Raw genomic sequence first — 19,167 nt, 5'->3', positions numbered from 1 at the left:
GCAATCCAGCGGCCTCACCTCGCGATAGACGATCCAACCAGAGCAATACTTTCCTCTGCTAGACTCGCTTCTTGAGAAGGCAGTCATGCGTACTCGTCCAGGTATCGGCGGTCATCGCCAGGAGCACTCGTTCTACTACCCATCGAGCAGCCCAGCCTCATCACCCTTCGAGATGCGCTATCTCGACAGCCAGCTCGAATACCCAACGAGCGCGATGACACTGGCGACGGCATCAACTGCGCAGACTTACGCTATCGCACTCTTTTCGCTGCTCATCATGGTCCTCATTGTCAAATTTCAGCGCGACAATGCAACTTTGCAGACTGATTCCAGTGTGCCCAAGACGCATAGCCAAGGCATCCTGCCAAGCGCTACGGTCACTGACGATGAGAGTAAGAAGCGAAGGCAACACTTTGTCCAGGTCTACTGCCGGACAAAGAAAGCACTTCAAGATTTGCCTTATCTGGCGCGATATGCTTCAGTCAATCAGATGGTCGCATACTGTCTCAACAAGCCTATCCCTACCTGTGCGTATGCTTCTCAATGCGTTGACGCTGGCTGACATTGCATTGTATCAGTGGACGAGTGTAGCTTCGAGGAGCCCATGACCGTGCTCGCCCAAGCAGTAGAGACGCCGACGCTGACAATCCCTGCGATCGTGCTCTGGTCGCCGATCGCAAGCAGCAAAGAGCAGCACGAAGATGCAGTGAGGTTCCCGTACAGCTCCAGTCGAACCCAAGATGCTGCTCTGCTTCGGCCCAATGAGCAATACTGCCCAAGATCTCCGGTGGAGAAGACCGCGCGCCCGATGGTCGTCTTCAAGCGAAGATTTAGCTCGCTACGCATGAGCCGTCAAATCTCTGCGCCCCTGCCAGCATCGCCATCACCTGTTGTGCCAGACTTGCCGACAGATGTCGAGCTGTCGCGTTGCTCTTCGGGCTCGCAAAGTACAGAATTGCTCGATTCACCCCTAGACGTCCAAAGCCGCGAACCATTTTGCGGTGCGCCGCCTAAGTACCGAGACTCACTTCCTCTCCCATCGACAGAGACCAGCGTGTCGCCGCGACGGCGGACGTCAGTCTCTACGCAAAGGCAATCATTTCCTATGGACTCGCCAAAGCCAAAGCCAACAGCGAGGATGCCAGCAGACTTGCAGGAACAGTCTGCTCTTGCAACTTTCGCCTTTCTCAGGCTGCAGACCAGCCTAGCCACCAGTCATACACTCAGTTCGAGAGTCCAGGCGCACGCGCACGATTGGGCGCAACCAACAGAGCAGCTCTGCGCTGCCTTCTAGCCGCAGAGCACACGCCTGGCGCACATGTTTCGTCTCGCACATCATGTCTCATTCACGCCCTTGCTCAGTAAAATGCTTGTCAACTCCGCAGCGCGCATACCATGTTGACAATTCCACTTTGTAAGAACCAACAAGCAGAGACGAGCTCGCTCGCAGCCTCATCGCATCATACTCGTCTCACTGCGAAATAGTCATGTGTATTATCAAACGGGAACCCATATCTGACATCATGAGGCTGAGTGTGTGGAGAGTGTCTCGTCATACAGAGCCGACACGGGTACTCAGCGCTGCATGCTCCGCTGTCAGGCTAACGTCCCGTCCCGCGTCCCGTGCATCTGTCGCGGCCAGACAAATTGGGCGCTGAGACCTGAGTCGTCGATGCTCCTCCGCTTATTCCTCCTCGCTGTCGGCTCAATACAGATCCGGGCAGATCAGATCACCTTTGAAGGTCATCAGCGTGCTCAGCTCAGCGAGTGGCGAGCAATAGGTCCGCTGCCTATCGGCACTCGCGAATGGACTGTATCACCTTTTCCTGTCCCTCTAAAGTCGCTGCATGATGCGCGCCAGCCATCATTGCTTGTGGCGAATGGCACTGTGGGATGGCGTACGCTGTCTGCGGATTCGAATGGATGTGTACAATGGACAGACAGCGCCGCTTCGTATGATCCCCTTCGCGATACGATCGGCTGGTCTGCCTTGCAAAGCCAGACCCAGATACGTGCTCTGTTGACACTGAGCGCCTCCGCTACCCTTGCACTCAATGTACTCGACGCCGCAGAGTTCTTGGTTCGCAATGAGACATGGACATCGCAGACCTTTCAAGCGGATCTCTATGGCTATAGCAGACCATACGATGAGGATCACAATCCGTATGCATTCACACAGACGTTGTCTGCTGGTGATTATCAGGTTTATATCCGACACGTCTACGACGTACGCAGCAGAGGAGATTCAGGAGTCGGCAATCAGCCTGCAAACAATGTCTGCGTGACCGCTACGCCGATCAGACGTGGCCATCTGAGACTATATGCAGACGGACTTTGTCTGCCAAGCCTTGTGCTCCAGACCACAACGATGAAGCTTGTCAGCTCGCTAGGAAGGATCCTTGTCCGCAACTGGCACGATGCGTCGATCAATCTCACGCAAATTCATTGCCTGTCGTCGCTCTGTCGTCAGCTGAAGCCGTCCGTAGAAGCCGTCTCACTCGGACCCTATCAGACGAGTGAGATCGTCCTACACCTGACCACTGAGTCGCTGTCGCTCGAACCATCGGAGCTTGTGCTCGCATTCTCGCTCGAGTATACCTTGCATGTGGCGACGCTCAGATCGGCTAAAGTTATCGTGAACGTAAAGTCGATGCCTCTCGGCTACGTACAACACGGCGATCCATTCAAATACACTTTTAGGGACCTGGACGGCAGCACCGACTTTGCAGTTGCTATACCGCCCATGGAGCCATCAAAGCAGTCGCGCATAATCGTTGCGCTGCATGGCGCAGGCGTCGTTGCCTCTGACCAGTTCTGGGTGGACGGCATGGCTCGCCAGCAGCATGCCTGGACTGTGTTACCGACCGGCAAGACCAGTTGGTCAGTCCGTAATCGGTCTTGCGACTGTGACTGACGGCCAGCAAAGGGGCTATGACTGGCATTCGCTTTCTGCAAGTAACGTCTTTGCAGCAGTCAATGCATTGTCGGACACAATCTTTCGCTATGATGTTGATAGTGCAATGCCCGACTTCTCAAAGTCAACCGCGATCGGTCACAGTAATGGCGGGCAGGGCGCGCTGTACCTTCTGACTCACTACGCTGATCGCTTCAACGGGGGCCTTCTGGCCTCCGGCTACGTCAAGATCGACGACTATGTATCGTCAGGGATCATGTCTGTCGAGTCTCATTCGCTTGATTCAGCTTTGCGCGGGGTTCTGCGCTCATCTCTCTCTGCTTTCGATAATGACCTCTTCCTGACGAATGCGGCTGATCATCAGCTAATGTTTGTCAGCGGTCAAGACGACGACAATGTCCCCGTATACCACTCTCGCGTCCTCTTTGACCGCGCAAAACAATACGCAGCATCAGCAGAGCTGGTTGAAGTGCCTGGGGCGGGTCATTGGTTTGACGATATCTTCAGGAGCACATCCTCGCAAGACTTTATCAGACGTACGCTCAACCATGAACCGTTGCGAGCCGTCAAGCAGCTCGTGACGGTCTCCTCAGAGCAGACTGGCTGGCTTGGCTTGCGTGCATTCATTACCACGCCGGGCCGTCTTGGCCACTTCCAAGTCGAAGTCGAGTCTCACGTGCTGCACTTAACATATGTTCAGAACCTCCGCGCCTTTACGATAGATCCATCGCTCGCCTGTGTATCTCGACCGTGTTCGCTCAAGATTGACGCCAGTACTTTCTCACTTACATCAACAGTCGCACATTTTCAAAAGAGCTCGCATGTCTGGAAGGCAACTGAAACGGCGCCTCCTTCGAATATGCCTTTCTTGTATGATCTGCTCGATAGACCCGGCGGTCTTTGCATCATATCGCCTGCACTGCTCCATCAGCAGGCAAGCAATCTCGCAGTCATGTTCAATAGACAATACCGCTTGAGAACCGCAGTCATCGATGCGTCTGCCTCATACATATCGCATTGTGCAGGCTCTGCGCTGATCTATATGGGTTCTGCAAGCCGCGACGCCCTTTCGCTGTCCAATATCGACCTCGCATTCGATGACGAGTCTGTAACGCTTGGAGACAAAGTCTTTGACGCAGCTGCCATCATAACGACGTTCCGACTGCCGGATGGCCGACCAGCGTGTCTGGTAGCTGGCGAGACACGAAGCCTCGACGCAGCAAGCAAGCTCCTGCCAATCTGGACAGGCTCGCCCGCTGTGCACTGGGCAGTCTTCAAGGCCCGCCATCTCGTTGCTGCAGGTCACTGGCTCAGCGATGGCTCAGTATCTCAACCGAGCTCATATCTCGAGTGAAGCCAAGATGCATCTTGACTATCTTCTTGAAGCAAAAACCTGCTCAATGTGGCTCCTGGCCTTCTCAAGATCGGTCTGACTTCCTGTCAGCAAGAAGACGTTGCTGTTTTGACCGACAGTTTCTGCGGAGACACCGAGCTGGCGGAGCGCCTCCAGTCCTGACCCGCCTTTACCAATCAGACGGCCGACCAGATTCTGTGGCTGCACGACCAGTCTAGCCTGATGTGTCGTTTTGCCTGCGTCGGCAGACGCCTCTTCGATGAGGGATTTGGCCTGATCTGCTAGTTGGTCACTATTGGCGATGATGCGCCAGGGTATCGTCGAAACGCCACTGCCAAGATCGGTGACGATCCAAGATGCGATACCGAAACTTTCGTCGTCGTTTACATCGATCCTAGCTTCGGAGGACGATGCTGCTGCTGACATGCGAGGCGGCAGCTTGATTGCATCTCCAGCCTCATCCTTATGATCGACTTTGACACCACGGGGCAGCTTTCGGAAGAAGCGACCTTGATCTGCCACACGGTGATGAAGATGCGCGGGTACGTGTACAAATCCGATCACTTGCGCGCTCGTAGGCATATGCGTTCCGTTCGTAGCTGGTCCTTGTCGCTTACCGTTTGACTTGGATCGTAACTGTTCCCACGATGCAAGCATGAGCGACTATACACACGTCTATGAGTGAGCAGGCCTACCTCGAGAGCTTCTGCCGCGGCTGCGCATGCCTCAGGTGTGCCGATCACCTTGATCAGATCTTCGCTTGATGCATTACCGAGTTGTGTAGCATTGCTGATAGGTTGCGCGTCCGCATACTCTTGCCATCCGGGCAAAATAATCCTAACATTGTGCTCCAACTGTAGTGCAGACAGATTTGAGCCGCCTCGGCCGACAATGCTGCTGTGACTGCTCGACGGAATCGCCACGACGGTGATGATCCTGCTGTCCAAGTCTGCGGCCTCCTTCTCGAGTACTGCTCTGATCTTGCTGATAAGGGTCTTGTCGCCTTGTAGCTTGACAATACTGCTGTCATCATCGACGCGCGGAAAGGTGACCAGTGCCGCGACACTGCGCTTGTCGGAAGGTCCTCCACAGCTTGACACGATTTCGCTGACTGCAATATCACGTCAGTAGACGTATGTATGTAGGCTTGTTTGGGACGTACTGCGACGGCCACCCTTGCCGATCAGCGAATTGTGATGCTTGCGAGCAACATCCAGTTCGAGCGTGGCATAGCTAGCTGCCTGGCCAGTGATGGCAAGTACAGCACGCCGAGCTGCGACGATGGCTTCTGCTGTGCCCCGAAGTGTGATGCTCACAATGCCCTCTCTATCATCTCGCGGCACGTCAATGCTTGCAAGTGTGTCTGCCTTGATCTGATTGATCTGAGAGCCTCCCTTGCCAAGCAGACGAGGGATGGCAGCGGAATGGATCTGTACAGTATCACTTTGACTGTTCTCACGCTCGTAGCTGATCAAGTCAAGCAACTACTGCAGTCTCAGCACTCCATCGATTGGCAATCGCGAGACGCACCTCTTTTTTCGCGGCCTCTGCTCCCTTCTTAGGACCCCGGATTGTGATCTCTTCGGTCGTGCTGCGTACAGAGCTTGCATCGTCGTCATTTGCAGTGTCCTTGTTCGGAATGTTGATCCGAACTTCATACTTCTGTTCCAGTCTTTGCAGATACACGCCTTGCTTACCAATGAGGCTTCCGCGATCAATGCCGGTCGGTAGCGGCATAGCCAAGAAAGTCTCATCGGCCTGCTTACCCTTGTAAGCGTAAGCGCGAACAAGAGACAAGGATACGGACCAATCTCTCAGAATGGCTCAGCATGCGCTTGCGAGCTTCGGCAACATTTTCTGCGCGACCTTTGATGGTCACTTTGCTCTTCGCCTTGCGCTTGCGAGCGGCGGCTGTGCCATCGGTAGCTGGTGCTTGCTCTTCGAAATCGATCTTGACGCCGAGCTGGTCTCGCAGCTCTTGCACATTGCTACCGCCCTTGCCGACAAGACGACCGACGTGCTTTGCATCCACTTCAAACTCTGTGGTGTGGGCATTTTCGATCTCATTGGCTTGAGCGTCGTCGGCAATCTTGCTCAGAGCTTTCTGAACCCGTGCTACCTCGTCGGAGGGGCCTCTGAGGATAACCTGATCGGGTGACTGGCCGCCAAACTTGATACTGACCAATCGTTGCTCGCCAATGACCGCATTGAGGGTTGTGCCGGAAGGTCCGATGACTTGTCCGTGCAGCTGAACCGGTATTTCGATCGTAACAGTCTTTATCTCGGCTTGTTCCTTGGCCAATTTGAGCAGCTCAGTCTTCACGTCCTCAAGGGTCGTGGTCGAGCTGGCTGCGTTGACATTGCTGAGCACAAGCAGGACTTCACTCTGATCGCCAGCGTCTCGCTCAGAAGGGAACAGTACTTCGACGCCTTTCTTTTGCTCAAAGGCAGTCAAGCGTAGGCCTTGCTTGCCGATGAGATGACGGTGCAATAGGGGATCGATCTTCGCCACGCTAAATGCAGGCGGCGGCAAAGTCTTGAGAAGCGCCAGCACGGCGCTGCGCGCAGCAGCGACAATCTTTGCATCCTTGCCGACGATCTCGACGAGGCTCTTGTCGTCGCCTGGACGAGGAAGATAAATCTGTGCCCCATATTCCTCCTGCAGCGCTCTCAGCTTCGATCGTCGGCTGAGGTACCGCTGCAATTGGGCAGGATAGCCACTTTGGCCAGCGGACAGTCTGTGAACAGTGGCGAGATCGATCGTGTCGATTTGCGCCGAATTAGCCTTTTCCATGACAGCGCTCAAACCATTGACAAAGTCGGTCTGTAGACCGCGAACCGTCACGTTCTCCGAAGGATCCTCAATGGCTGGTACCTCTACGGTGCAACGCGTAGTCTCGAGAATGGCTTCGGCATTCGCGCCGATCAGTAGACGGTGCTGGCGCTTCGGTAATTGGACTGTCATCGAGCGGACTGTACGCGCAAGCTCGCTCGCTTTGCTTCTGATAGCGTCTTCGACAGCAGCGACCGCTTCCTTGAGACCAGAAATGACGATCGCAGTCTCCTTTCTAGTATGTCCGTTGAGGCTCGGCTCTTCCTCCGCAGCACCTACATCCCGTCTAGGCGGCGCGAACGAAGGCACATGAACATTGACCGCATCGGGCAATACCTCTGGCAAAGGCTCGAGCGCCACTTGAATCAAAGCGTCCATGGCGGCACCACGTGCACCATTGAGCAGTGGTATCAGGCCTGGTTCGATGTCTGTCAGACGGACAGTCGTCTTTGATGTACGTTCGCCGACAATGGCTTCGACTCGAGCCTTGGCGGCTTGAACGGCAGTCGCGTCACCGCTGATGGTGATGTCGACCAGAGGATCCGCGTCGGGCTCGACACTTTGCTCTGCAGCGTCATCACGGGGCGGAATTTGAATTTGTGCGCCAGTTTCCTCACAGATGGCTTTCAGTGTACGTCCCTTGGCACCGATGATGACGGAGCGAGTCGAAGAGGGAATTGGCAAGCTTATGCTGATCTTTCTGCTGATCCGCGAGAGTAGAAGCTTGCGCGCCTTCTCGATGCTGCCTTCCGACTTGCCCCTAAAGAGAAACGTCGTACTCGTCCGACTCGTACTTGCTTCAATGGCAACGCCAGGGACCATGTCCATGACGGACTTGATGGCCGCGCCGAGCGTAGCAGGCTCAGCTGGAGCCTGCTGACGTCGGCCTGGTGCGATCGTCTGCTTGTTCGCAGCGTTGCCAGCGAGTGAGATGGCATTTGTGGGCAGCGAGACTGAGCTTGTGCACTGAGCTTGCACTGGCGCAGCAGTCGCTCGAGCAGGCTGAGCTGACCACTTCTTGGCCGTACCCCAGGTGGATGTCTTCTGCGCTGTTGACGAGCCTACGAGGGTCGGGAAGGCGGCTTCGTCCGTCGTGTCGAGTCGAGGTTGAGTGGGTGGTACGACTCCTGAGCTTTCCTCGCTCGTAGCATCTGTCGTGGCGTCTTGCCCATTCGACAACCCGGCAGATGTCTCGACTAGATCTGTAGCTTCCAAGGCCGGCGCATCGCTGTCGTCGGTCTGGGCTGCCACTGAAGCAGTAATGACGGTCGATGGCGCGGCAAACGCAGGCAGCTCTGCTTCTGCCAGCTGGCTTGTCTGCACAGCGCGAGAAGCGGAGCCCCAAGAGGGCAGACTTGACGGTCGAGCGCTCGTCTCGCCCAGACTGGGAAAGTCCTCCATCGAGCAGGATTGAGTCGTTGCTAGCTCAGGTCGCTCGCGGCCGGCTAAGTCGCGCGCGCAGTCAGCCACGTCAACGGTCGTCAGGGGAGCCATTGAGCAGAGACGCGAGGGTCTGCGTCGACATACAGTGCAATGCATATGTTACGATAGGATAGTGCTAACAACGTCCAATGGCAGTCTGCCTGCTTTTGTTCTTGCTGTTCGCGCATGGGCGAGTAAGTGCGTGATTGGATCGTTCATCGATGGCTATCCCTATAAGCAGAAGCCAGCTCTGTGCTTCTTGCTGTGGTTGGGCTGTCGTGCGGTGATCTGTGCGGCCGATCAATTGGCCAAAAAGAGCATTGATGCGCCGATGAGGGTCGCCGTGCCGATGAGACCGGCAGAAATGCTCATGCGTGTAGCTGCGCCAGTAGCGCCAGTGCTTGATCCTGAAGAGCCTATAGTCACAGCAGGTGTGGATGAGCTCATGCTCGGTGTCACAATAGTGGTCACGACGACAAAGGGCGCAGCGGTCGACGAAGTGGGAGGAACGCTCGTGCTTGTGCTTGTGCTCGTAGGCAACATGCTCGTGCTCGTTGTGCTCGTAGAGGTACTCGTGCTCGAGGTCGTACTTGTCATGATGGACGAAGTAGACGTATTAAGCAGAGAAGGACTTGCGATGATGCTGGAGGAAGTGATGATAGGAACGATGGGCGAAGAGATTGACGTACTTGATGAGGTGGCACCTGTAGCACCAGGCAACGTCGTCTCAACAACGCTCGAAGCTTGATTAGAGGCTACTGCCCGAGTGCTCGTACTTCCAGATCCAAGTGACACCGCGTTTGCAAAGCCTACCCGTCCGCCGTTGGAGTAGTCATAGACCTGTTCCCTCAATCAGCTTTGCTCGGGGACGCAGGCGATGCACGAACAGTGTAGACACTCTTCAGCACGAGATCGCCAACGATGGCGAGCGCGTTGCCTTCCTGGTCGGTCTGATCTTGGCCGATGATGCCGATTGCGCAATACTGGCCGGATGAGTCGACAATACCGAGGTTGACATCTGCGCTGTTGATCTCGAAGACGGTGCCGCCAAAGCTGATGCCAAAGGTGGCTGAGCTTGTGCAGGGGATAGCGTACTGACCCTGGCCAAGGCTCTGAGCCTGCAAGGACGAACTCGAGAAGACAGCATCGACAATCTCGGTGGGGAAATAGGCGATAGTAGTGCCGGTGTCAATGGCAGCCGCTGCTCGTGTGTCTGAGACAAGATTGCCATTTACTGCGATGCCATCGCAAAGGACTTCCCAATAGCCTTTGATCTGTACAGGCGCATAGGTAAAGCTGCCAGTGTAGCGTGACGAGTCCGTGCAGCCGAGACATAGCTCGCCAACATTGTTGACTGTGCCTGACCTGGTGGCGGCGCTCGAGCTGACATCCGAGGCTCGACCGAGGAAGAAGGCAAAGTAAGGTTCCGAGACGACATTCTGCGACATGAGATTCTCAAAGTATGTAGGCGCGCCAGATTGCGCGATCGTCGAGAAGCCTGTACTGCGTATGAGCACATCTGCTTCCGATATTGAGAGAGCATCGCTTACCCATTCCCATGATGCCATCAGCTGGGGTCTTTTCGAATATACTCGCGGTCGTATTGGCGAGTGCCCAGACTTGGTTGGTGACTGTCAAGCCAGCGACAGCGACGTCATCCGTGGCAAGGAAGCCCTCAGTGGCGCCAGTGCCGTATTGGATCTCCCAAGGCGTGTTGAGATTCTTGTACGTGGACGAAGCGGTGGACACAAATTTAGTGTGCGATGATGCGCTCTGGCTCGATGGCACCCATAGATCGGCAGACCCAGCTGCATGTGTGCATCAGACAATGCTCAGAGACCAAACGGCAGATCACGTACTGTCAAAGTCGATCTGAAAGTCTTGGGCTGGTGTGCCGATCGCTACTGTACCAAAATACTGTGTATCGAGTCCGCCGGATACGTAGTCCGACAGCGGCTCCTGAGCTGAACTGGCGCGCTTGGCCAGCCTCTCGCGCGCGGGCTCGGCAGATCGCTTAGTGGGCGTACTGCTCGCCAAGTTGATCACGTATCGCTCGTTCGCCCGAGAGTACTTCTTGGCCACCCTGTCCATGTCTTCTTGTAGCAGAGCGGACGAAAAGAGTCCATTCTCGTCCGTGAACTTGGTGGTGGCGCGCTTCGTGTGTAGCTTGTAGCCTTGTGGATAGAGTGCGTCGGCATTTGGGACTGGCTTTGGCGCGGCAGAGGCCGATGAGAGTGCGGTGAGTGCCACCAAAGTGTTAAGCAGCATTGTGGACGCCATGGTGTGTGTCAAATGAGTGAAGTTGTCTGACGATGAGTGGCGACAACGGCTGTCGGCTGTGCAAGAGAATGTGCGGATCCGCAGTCCAAGAGAAGTTAAAGTCCGCCAAGATCTCGCGCCGGTCTAGTCCAAAACTCGTCCGGTGCTTACCAAGACCGAGAGAAAACCGAATCTGATAGAGGCAGAGGGCTCGCGCTTGACACTCCGCCGGTGTTGTGTGTAGAACAGTGATGAGCCTTTGTGCTTGCGGGACTGGCGCGTGCCTTGGCCCGTGCTGTGTTCATCGGACAATACTTCAAACAAAATGACGTAGACTAACAAAATGCTGCATATGTGCGTATATAAATCTCAATAAATACACCATCCGGTTTTTTTCAGCCTAATCTCTCTCGCGCATCGAGCCGCGACGCGAAGGTTTCTTGCTGACCGATTTGCGGCGTTTCGGCGCCTCATCACCACTATCACCGCCCGCGTCATCCTGCGCGATAATCAAGTTAGCTTGTGCCACACAACGATCGGGCAGTGCACATACGTCAAGGCCCATATCGAGCTTGGGGACTTTGCCGCCCAGATCCTTGATCTCGGCCTTCATGCGCTCGCATTCGCCGATGAGATGTTCGCGTGTGCTTGAGTAACCTCGGATGTCCCATTCGCCTTCAGGACTCAGACCTGGGTATTCGAACATGACCAGACCTGGAAACGACAAGTCAGCACATGCGCATCCTGCAAACAAACATTGCCGACCATTGCCAATGACATTCTTGTGGCGATGGTAGCAGCCTCTGCCCCGGATGTATGGATCCTGCCGAGCGCGTTCAGCGGGTCACAGAGCAGCCACAGGAGGATCCGCGTACGAGGGCCCAGTATTGTACTCGCAATGCAGCCGTGACAAGCTCGCGAATCTTCGTGTTGACTTCTGAAGCATCCTCGACCCACTTGCGGCAGATCGACTCGTACTCCTCGATCAGATTATCACGCTCGGCCTGGCGCTTCTTCTGTGTCGATTTGTCCTGCTGCGCTGCGTTCTCGCCCTCCTGGACGGGCTCGTAGTGCCAGACCCAGTCAGACTTGCCTCCGAGCTTCTTGACCAAGTGATCTTCGTGGATGATGACGGTCATCTCCTCTGTATTCTTCGAGAACTGGATCTTCTGTCTGACGACAGGATCGAGCATAGGTCCCAGGATCTTCCAGATGCCTTGGAAGACCCAAGGCGCATTGTGGATGAGCATAGTATTCAGCGACTCTGGATAGTATGCCTCGAGACACTGCGACTTGGCTTAGCGTGGTTGCATGCTCGAGCAAGGGTGTAGCGCGCACCTTGACAATGAAGAGGACACACTTCCAGTCCATGTTTGAGAGACCGAAGCCTGTCATATCAAAGACGATGGTGACCTTGTCGACCGGTGGTGCGAACAGTAAGCGAACGCTCTCCATCTATGGCTACGAATGAGCGAGCACAGCAAAGAAAAGCAGCGATGGACTGACTTGGAAGATGACAAAGTCTTCGAGCGCCTTGGCCGACTGATCAAAGAGTTTGTGAAGTCCGACGTGAATATAGACAACCGGACGCCCTTGACGGTCGGTTCCTTGTGTGTAGGTCTTGCTGCTTGCAAGCTGCTTGAGGAAGCCCTCTGCGTTCTGCATGCCTTCCTCGCCCTTGTAGAAGATCTTTTCGACATCTGCTCGCTAGCATGAGTGCATAACACCCTTAAGAAGGGAAAACACCGACCTCCTTCAATGCGCCAGAGAATCGTGCTCATCCTGCAGACCTATGATGTCAGTGTGCGCATGATCTGGCTGCCGCTGGAACCGACAACATGGCGACGCCTGCAGGCACATCGTACTTGCGAGCGCGAAGGAAACGAAGCATCCTGGAGGGAATGTCAGTGTGTGCACCACCCCTCACGTGTAGAGGCTTACATGACATCGGGATCGTCCATGGCAATGAAACGCCAGTAGGCAGATTTGACGCGGATCGAGCCATATTTCTCAAGAGCAGCCTTGGCATTCTTCATCTCCGCCTCTGCACGCACTCTCTCTTTCTGTGGACTCACGTACCATCAGTGATGCCGCATACACGCGCAGCCAGTCTGGACGAACCTCTTTGTCGTCTTTGGGGATATCCTTGCCTGCATCTTTGCCGTCCTTCTTGCCCTTCATCTCTGATCCACCTCCCTCGGCATCAGGATCGGCGACTGAACCTCTCTCGGGTGCCTGATCGAGCAACTCGAAGAACTGCGCCCAGAATTCTCTGAGCTTCTTGCGCTGCTCTGGTTTGAGACAGTCGATGTGACCCTCGGTCGGCAACGGGTTCATTGACGTTCCCTACTCGACACAGCATCAGAGCTGTCATCACAAGCTCACGATAGATGCTTACACCCATCTTGTCGATCTGGTGATGCTCAAAAGGCGTAGATAGCTGGCGTTTCTCGGTCGCAACTGATCACTTCTCGACGGTCGAGCTCGCAGACAGGGATGCGTGAGTGAGACGGTGGCTCCGATGTAGTGAAGCAAGCTCGGGGGCAAGTGTCTTCTTCGTGCGCTCTCTGACGATGCAAGGTCGGCCGGTCAGTCGGTCGGCTTGCCCCGCGTTTCTCAAGTGACGGCAATCCATTCCGTCAATTACTGTTCGCGTCCCTGTGCCACGTCGTGGACGAGCGGCGCTGCACGCAGATGCGGCAAACTCGATGATGCATTCATGGATTCCAGCGTTCTCAAACATCCCTAGATTCACTTGCTGAGGCCTGGCGTGATAGCGATCTTCATAGCTTGACGAGAGTTCATCAGATCGAGAGCGTCCTGGTACTTGTCCAGAGGGAAGACTGAAGTGACCATTCCTTTTGTCTTGACGCGACCAGAGTCGAGGTAAGCTACTGCGCGAGGGAAGCAGTGCGTCTGACTGAAGGAACCGATCACGCGGATCTCGTCGAGGAAGATCTTGTTGGGCGGCCAGTGCACTCTTGCAGCGTCGCTGTATACGCCATACACAAGTAGCGTACCGCCTGGTCGCCATGAGGACACTTGTCAGCAAAAGCACCCATGCAGGTCAAGCAGTAGGTACCTCTTCGAACATAATTGATCGAGTCTTGAATGAGCGATTCGACGCCAGTCGCCTCGACGACGACGTCGAAGCCGTAAGGATTGTTCTTCTTGATGTCTGCCCATTGGTCTTTGGCGTTCTGGCGGTCGAGATCGATGTAGACATCGGCAGCGTTGACTTCACGAGCGATCTTCATCTTCATGCCTGCGTTGGCGGCAAGGACGACTTTGGCGGCACCGGCCTGACGGAGGAGCTGAGCCAGCATGAGACCAGTAGGACCGGCACCGATGATGAGAGCTTCACAGCCAAGCTTGGGCTGGAGTTTGTCGAGGCCGTGGATGGCGCAAGAAGCAGGTTCGCAGAGCGTTGCCTCTTCGTCGGTCATGTTCTCGAAGCGGAAGAGCTTGTTAGCCTCGAGCTTGCAATAGTCACTGAAGCCGCCATCCATGGTGACACCGTGGGCTTCAAAGTGCTCGCAGAAGAGGGTCGTGCCTCGGACGCAGTAGAAGCAGTCGCCGCAAGTCTCGCCGACGTCTGCAACGACCCGGTCGCCCACCTTGAGGTGCTCGACCTCTGAGCCGACTTCATGGACGACACCGACGATCTCGTGACCGCTGATCAGAGGAAACTTGGCAATGAATTCGCCTTCGTGAATGTGGGCATCTTGTGGGGTAGATGCGTGGGTAGGAGAGAGAACAGGGCAAGCGCAAAGATCAGCGTCGTCGCGCCAAAGCTCGCGTCGGCTACTCACCGGTGCCTGTAGCAGCATGTCAGTACAGTCACACTCTGAAACATGGGCAACATAGCGCACCGCAGACGCCGCATATAGTGACCTTGACGAGCGCTTGCTTGGGTCCCACTTTTGGAATGGGTACCTTGACGATTGAGAAGTCTCTTGGCGCTTCATAGCGCAGAGCATTCATATCTCTTGGTGCGTCGCCCATCTTGCTGACCCTGTCTCCCGCTCGACCTGACCTCAGTCCACTTGACGTCAACCGCCTCGCTGCGTGGACGCGAGAGAGCCGACTCAATATGACAAAGATTTTCATCTTTCGGGAGGCGCATCGCCAGCCGAAGATCAGCCAAGCAAAGCATCGAGAGGTACGCAGACGGTCGAGGACTGCATTCCCATCGCCGGCTGACCCCGCGGTGGACCGTACAGACCACCGACTTTACGCAAGCGACCTTTGAGCGTTCCACTCCAAGCCTAAGCACGAGCATCAAAGCCTTTTCGGCAACAACCCAGTCAGCAAGCTATAGCGGCAAGAGCAGCGTTGGCAGGACTCCATGGCAGGCATCTCAATCAACAAACCAATCAAACCTGTTAGGTGAGTCACATCAGCAAGCTTCCGGCCATCAGCATCTCTCCTCTGTGTCGTGCGAGGGAAACGTGGCGCGACTCGCTCAACACACCGATGGCACAGCCTTTGTGGTTTCCACAAGCTCGGAGCTGTATCAGCGANNCCGTCGAGGNATCGTCTGCTCACACAAGACATGTCGTCCTTGCTCGTCCGGTGCCAGCGCCCTTGCCACCACCCCTGCCTCGACGCGACGGAGAACAGAGACTGACCCTCTCGATTGTCCGACAGTATACGCCCCAGCACCGCCAGTGGATNGGTCGGTGCATCTGATGGGGCTACCTCTCTCCTTCTCGCCTGCGAAGCCGCCCCTTCGTCGTTGACCACGGCGGACGGGCTGGCCAAGTGTTTGTCCTGACATCGGCAACGGTACGTTNNACTTCCGGACANTTGCATGCACTGTCTGACCATGCCTGACGAGCAGATGAAATGCCTCCTGATCTAACGAGGTCGACTTTGGGTGATAGCAAAGTCGATCTGGGAGGTGCGGCCGCGTGGGTGAGAAACACAGACCGCCATCAAATCGATTCGACTCCTGTTCCTGCTAATGTACATTCTTCCACCTCCACCAATCCCGTTCCTGCCGCCGCCAATGCCACGCCCATCAAGATCGTCTCTTCCATCCAAGCGGATGCCTACCCGCCTTCGCCCCCTGCTTCCTACGAGGCTGAGCCCCAAGCTGTCAAGCTGTCGCACGAGTTCAACAAGCTCCCGTTCACACCGCCCTCGTCGACCGAGTCATCGTCCGACTCGGACTCTGCCAACTCGTACTTTTCGAGCTCATCTCGCTCAGTACGCCAGTCAAGCTCGCTCACCGGAGAGCCTGGCGAGGCCNATCAGCTCATCAGCAAAGTCAGACCCGACCTGCTCGCCCAATCCAGAGCACTCTTCGCTCTCCGACCCGAGTGGGAAGCTTCGCTCTATGCGCCTTCAGCAACCAGCGAGGCCGGCGAGCGCACGCTCTACTGTCGCGCTAACCGTTCGGGCCTCGTCGAATCGCGCGAGAACCTNGTCGATCTGCTCGAGCAGGCTGACGAGATCTGGAATTGCTCCGCTCTCGTCATCTGTCTCAAGAAGACCGACCNAGATCTCGAGCATGCTCTCCATTCGCTCATGTATGTCGGCGGCAGCATTCTCGCGCCACACGCCAGACAGAGCGAGGAATACATCCTCGTCGGTCTCGACTTGTAGGCTCACNAAAATANCTTTGTAAGACTTTCGTAGGCTCAATGCAAAACGCCTGGCGGCGTGTTTCTGATACAATCCGCGTTGCTTCTTCCGTTCATTCGGAGGTTTGCCCGTCACTATGGCACCAGTCGCTTCATTCTCTCCCTCACTTCTGTCTCCTCATCAGAGCAAGCAACAAGATGATCAAGACTGTGCAGCTCTGCTGCATGCTCATTCTTGGCCTCGTAGTGCTCACAAAAGCGTCGGCTTTGCCTACAGCCTCGCTCGACTCCGACATCACCAAATCAGATTTGGTCAAACGGGGTCCGCTCAGATCAAGCCACTGCTACATTTCCTGTATATGCCCGAACGGTCCAACATTCTACGTCGACATGAACATCAATTGGGAGGGTAATGCATACGTTAGTGCAAACATCCCGACCGACAATATTGGATTCAGTCCCGCAACCGTCCGCATGCTCGATTACGATGTGCTCACTTCGGGCTGGGCTGGTATGCTCATCCTCCTCATAGGCTACTTGAAGGGGTTGACTGGCTGGCAGTACACTCGCCCAATCTCAATGTCATCGTCTCAATCTGGTATCGACTCAGTACATCTCATGTCACGGTCGACTTCGGTCTGGACGGCAGCACGTATAACATCTATCGCGGAACAACTTACCCGTGTGCTGCTGTCTCATTGTAACGCAATCACGCTAATGCCCATTGGCCAGGGCTTCGTCGTGCTCGATGTCCTGCAGCAACAATGCTGATGGCTCGTACGCGGTGCCCATCCAGGCATACGATCCCGAGCATCCTTGGCCTTGACGAGACGGACAGATCAGGTCTTGTGTCTCTTAATGCAAACTGTGTGCATACAAAACAAGGCGAGGCGAGGTGCCAATGCGGACAGAATAAATTAAGCTGATCAACTGAACTGGTTACATGCTGGGCGCTTCTCAATATGAAGAGCCCTTGCCATTGACAGCGCCGTTGCCGTTGCCATTGCTGCGCATCTGACCGGCTGGTCCCACAGAGCCGATGCCTGTACTGCTCGTTCCAGTCTTGCGGACTCCACTCGCTGATGGTGGCTTCTCGCCGAGACCGATGTTGAGCCACTTGAGCTTCTTGGCTGAATAAGGCGGATATCGAAGTGCCATGATCGGCTCGAACATGTTGGGGGTGCTCAAGGTGCTGCGCTGATGAGAGAAGCAGTCAAAGGAGAATTTGCCATGGTATGCGCCAGTACCGGAGGGACCCACACCCTACGGAAATGATCTTCATGAGCTTAGTCAGACAGCCACCTGCATGGTGACGTACATTGAACGGCAAGCCTGGCACCAGGAATTGGACCAAAGTGTCGTTGTGCACGATAGAGCCCGAACGCGTTCTTGACTTGACCATGTCAAAATTAGCTGCGCCGCCAAAGACATACATTGCGAGCGGCTGATCACCCTTGTTGATAATATCGATAGCTTCAGCTGGATTTTCAAAGGTTACGACGGGCAGCAGTGGCCCAAAGATCTCGGAAGCCATCGACTCGTCCCGAGCCACGTCGACGCCGGTCAAGACGGTCACTTCGATCTTCTGTGTCTCGGCAGATGAACGGCCTCCGATGGCAATGTTGCCCTTTGTGTGCTCGAGCATCTTGGTCAAACGGCCGAATTGACGCTCGTTGACAATCTTGCTGTACTCCGTCGTGGGAAGCAGCGGATCTTGGCCTTTGGTGAAGACCTTGAGTGACGCGCGGAAGGCCTCGATGAGCTTTGGCAGCATCGCCTCTGAGCAAAGGACATAGTCGCTAGCGATGCAAGTCTGACCAGCGTTTACGAACTTGGACCAGATGATGCGAGTGGCTGCCACCTTGACATTGGCATCATCGAAGACCAACACCGGCGATTTGCCACCGAGCTCAAGCACACAGGGTGTCAGGTGCTTTGCAGCAGCCGTAGCTACGATTCTGCCGACCATGCCTGAGCCTGTGTAGAAGATGTGATCCCATTTTTGATCCAAGAGCTCCGTAGTTTCGTCAACGGCGCCATTGATGATGCGGTAGCACGATTGGTCGAGATATTGTGGGAACAAGCGAGTAAAGAGAGCAGCAGTCGCCATGGCATGCTCACTTGGCTTTAAGACGGCGGTGTTGCCAGCGGCAATGGCGCCAATGATGGGCCCGATGCTGAGCGTCAATGGATAGTTCCAGGGACTCAGGCAGAGGATCACACCGAGCGGATCGTGGATAATTTTGGGCCTTACTCCTACCCAACCTATCGTTGTGCTGACGGAGGATGGCTTTGCCCACTTCTTGACGTTCTTGCATGCGGTTGCTACTTCGTTCTTAACATGCATAATTTCTGTCAGGTAAATCTCTGAAGCAGGCCGACCGAGATCATGGTGAATTGCTTCCGTCCATTCCTTCTCGTGCTCTACGCTGATGCATCAGAATCTCTCCGTTCGGCCGGTGAGAGAGCCATTGACGCACCGGTGATCATTGCGCCGAGTAGCTTCAATTGTGCGATACGAAAGGTCACATCGCGAGTCTTATGGGTCATGAATGTAGCGCGGAGGCCCTCCACAATGCCCTTGATCTCGCCTTTTGGCGTGTAAGCCAGGTCAGGCGTCTGTATCTTTTCGACCGCTGTCATGCTGGCTCTTCTCGCTGTTGTACCGTCGAATGGCGTGCTTCCGAGAGATAAATTTGAGGAACTCTTTCCTTGTGAATCGCCTGATCTTTCTGGGTAGTCGATGTGCCTGAAGATGAGAGGAATGAGGCGATCTTTCCGATAGATCTGCGTCCAG

General features: G+C 55.2%; 9 protein-coding genes across 9 annotated transcripts; 4 read left to right on the top strand and 5 right to left on the bottom strand.

Annotated features, from left to right (window-relative positions):
- Nucleotides 1-85: 85 nt before the first annotated feature.
- Nucleotides 86-1,365, top strand: L969DRAFT_48473 (uncharacterized protein; the record flags this gene model as incomplete). The annotated part of the gene is made up of 3 exons (XM_014712613.1): nucleotides 86-527; nucleotides 579-1,001; nucleotides 1,049-1,365. 3 exons carry the CDS (start codon nucleotides 86-88, stop codon nucleotides 1,363-1,365), a joined length of 1,182 nt encoding a protein of 393 aa, XP_014568099.1.
- Nucleotides 1,366-1,672: 307 nt separating this feature from the next.
- L969DRAFT_17439 (uncharacterized protein) lies at nucleotides 1,673-4,268 on the top strand (the record flags this gene model as incomplete). Its single annotated transcript, XM_014712269.1, has 2 exons — nucleotides 1,673-2,880; nucleotides 2,927-4,268. 2 exons carry the CDS (start codon nucleotides 1,673-1,675, stop codon nucleotides 4,266-4,268), a joined length of 2,550 nt encoding a protein of 849 aa, XP_014567755.1.
- Nucleotides 4,269-4,286: 18 nt separating this feature from the next.
- On the bottom strand, nucleotides 4,287-7,962 carry L969DRAFT_49218 (uncharacterized protein; the record flags this gene model as incomplete). The annotated part of the gene is made up of 6 exons (XM_014712612.1): nucleotides 4,287-4,892; nucleotides 4,964-5,379; nucleotides 5,431-5,752; nucleotides 5,799-6,026; nucleotides 6,076-6,401; nucleotides 6,447-7,962. Coding segments are annotated over 6 exons (3,414 nt in total), but the record flags the coding sequence as incomplete, so codon positions are not given.
- Nucleotides 7,963-8,659: 697 nt separating this feature from the next.
- Nucleotides 8,660-10,803, bottom strand: L969DRAFT_49188 (uncharacterized protein; the record flags this gene model as incomplete). Its single annotated transcript, XM_014712611.1, has 5 exons — nucleotides 8,660-8,939; nucleotides 9,065-9,363; nucleotides 9,411-10,021; nucleotides 10,074-10,331; nucleotides 10,383-10,803. 5 exons carry the CDS (start codon nucleotides 10,801-10,803, stop codon nucleotides 8,660-8,662), a joined length of 1,869 nt encoding a protein of 622 aa, XP_014568097.1.
- Nucleotides 10,804-11,110: 307 nt separating this feature from the next.
- L969DRAFT_87472 (uncharacterized protein) lies at nucleotides 11,111-13,381 on the bottom strand. The gene is made up of 11 exons (XM_014712610.1): nucleotides 13,181-13,381; nucleotides 12,904-13,128; nucleotides 12,724-12,845; nucleotides 12,618-12,674; nucleotides 12,533-12,564; nucleotides 12,289-12,482; nucleotides 12,121-12,237; nucleotides 11,658-12,068; nucleotides 11,548-11,605; nucleotides 11,336-11,496; nucleotides 11,111-11,281 (listed from the first exon to the last, which is right to left on the bottom strand). The coding sequence occupies exons 1-11, from the start codon at nucleotides 13,184-13,186 to the stop codon at nucleotides 11,183-11,185; spliced, it is 1,482 nt and encodes a 493-aa protein (XP_014568096.1). The 5' UTR covers nucleotides 13,187-13,381; the 3' UTR covers nucleotides 11,111-11,182.
- A 152-nt stretch (nucleotides 13,382-13,533) lies between these two features.
- L969DRAFT_17435 (uncharacterized protein) lies at nucleotides 13,534-14,787 on the bottom strand (the record flags this gene model as incomplete). The annotated part of the gene is made up of 3 exons (XM_014712268.1): nucleotides 13,534-13,805; nucleotides 13,865-14,600; nucleotides 14,677-14,787. 3 exons carry the CDS (start codon nucleotides 14,785-14,787, stop codon nucleotides 13,534-13,536), a joined length of 1,119 nt encoding a protein of 372 aa, XP_014567754.1.
- Nucleotides 14,788-15,630: 843 nt separating this feature from the next.
- Nucleotides 15,631-16,392, top strand: L969DRAFT_94572 (uncharacterized protein; the record flags this gene model as incomplete). Its single annotated transcript, XM_014712609.1, has 1 exon — nucleotides 15,631-16,392. The coding sequence occupies one exon, from the start codon at nucleotides 15,631-15,633 to the stop codon at nucleotides 16,390-16,392; it is 762 nt and encodes a 253-aa protein (XP_014568095.1).
- Nucleotides 16,393-16,760: 368 nt separating this feature from the next.
- L969DRAFT_48744 (uncharacterized protein) lies at nucleotides 16,761-17,196 on the top strand (the record flags this gene model as incomplete). Its single annotated transcript, XM_014712608.1, has 3 exons — nucleotides 16,761-16,881; nucleotides 16,932-17,052; nucleotides 17,103-17,196. The coding sequence occupies 3 exons, from the start codon at nucleotides 16,761-16,763 to the stop codon at nucleotides 17,194-17,196; spliced, it is 336 nt and encodes a 111-aa protein (XP_014568094.1).
- A 131-nt stretch (nucleotides 17,197-17,327) lies between these two features.
- Nucleotides 17,328-19,013, bottom strand: L969DRAFT_49510 (uncharacterized protein; the record flags this gene model as incomplete). The annotated part of the gene is made up of 3 exons (XM_014712607.1): nucleotides 17,328-17,633; nucleotides 17,689-18,794; nucleotides 18,851-19,013. 3 exons carry the CDS (start codon nucleotides 19,011-19,013, stop codon nucleotides 17,328-17,330), a joined length of 1,575 nt encoding a protein of 524 aa, XP_014568093.1.
- Nucleotides 19,014-19,167: the final 154 nt, after the last annotated feature.

This window comes from Mixia osmundae (genome assembly GCF_000708205.1).
Source record: "Mixia osmundae IAM 14324 unplaced genomic scaffold scaffold_5, whole genome shotgun sequence".
NCBI lineage: Eukaryota > Fungi > Basidiomycota > Mixiomycetes > Mixiales > Mixiaceae > Mixia > Mixia osmundae.
The sequence above is the reverse complement of the archived record's forward strand: the minus strand, read 5'-3'. Positions and strand labels throughout refer to the sequence as shown.

Coding starts and splice junctions, on each gene's coding strand:
- L969DRAFT_87472 (XM_014712610.1), bottom strand. Junction 12,846..12,903: donor TCCCCAAAGACGACAAAGAG/GTTCGTCCAGAC, acceptor GTGAGTCCACAG/AAAGAGAGAGTGCGTGCAGA. Junction 12,069..12,120: donor GTGTCCTCTTCATTGTCAAG/GTGCGCGCTACA, acceptor GCCAAGTCGCAG/TGTCTCGAGGCATACTATCC.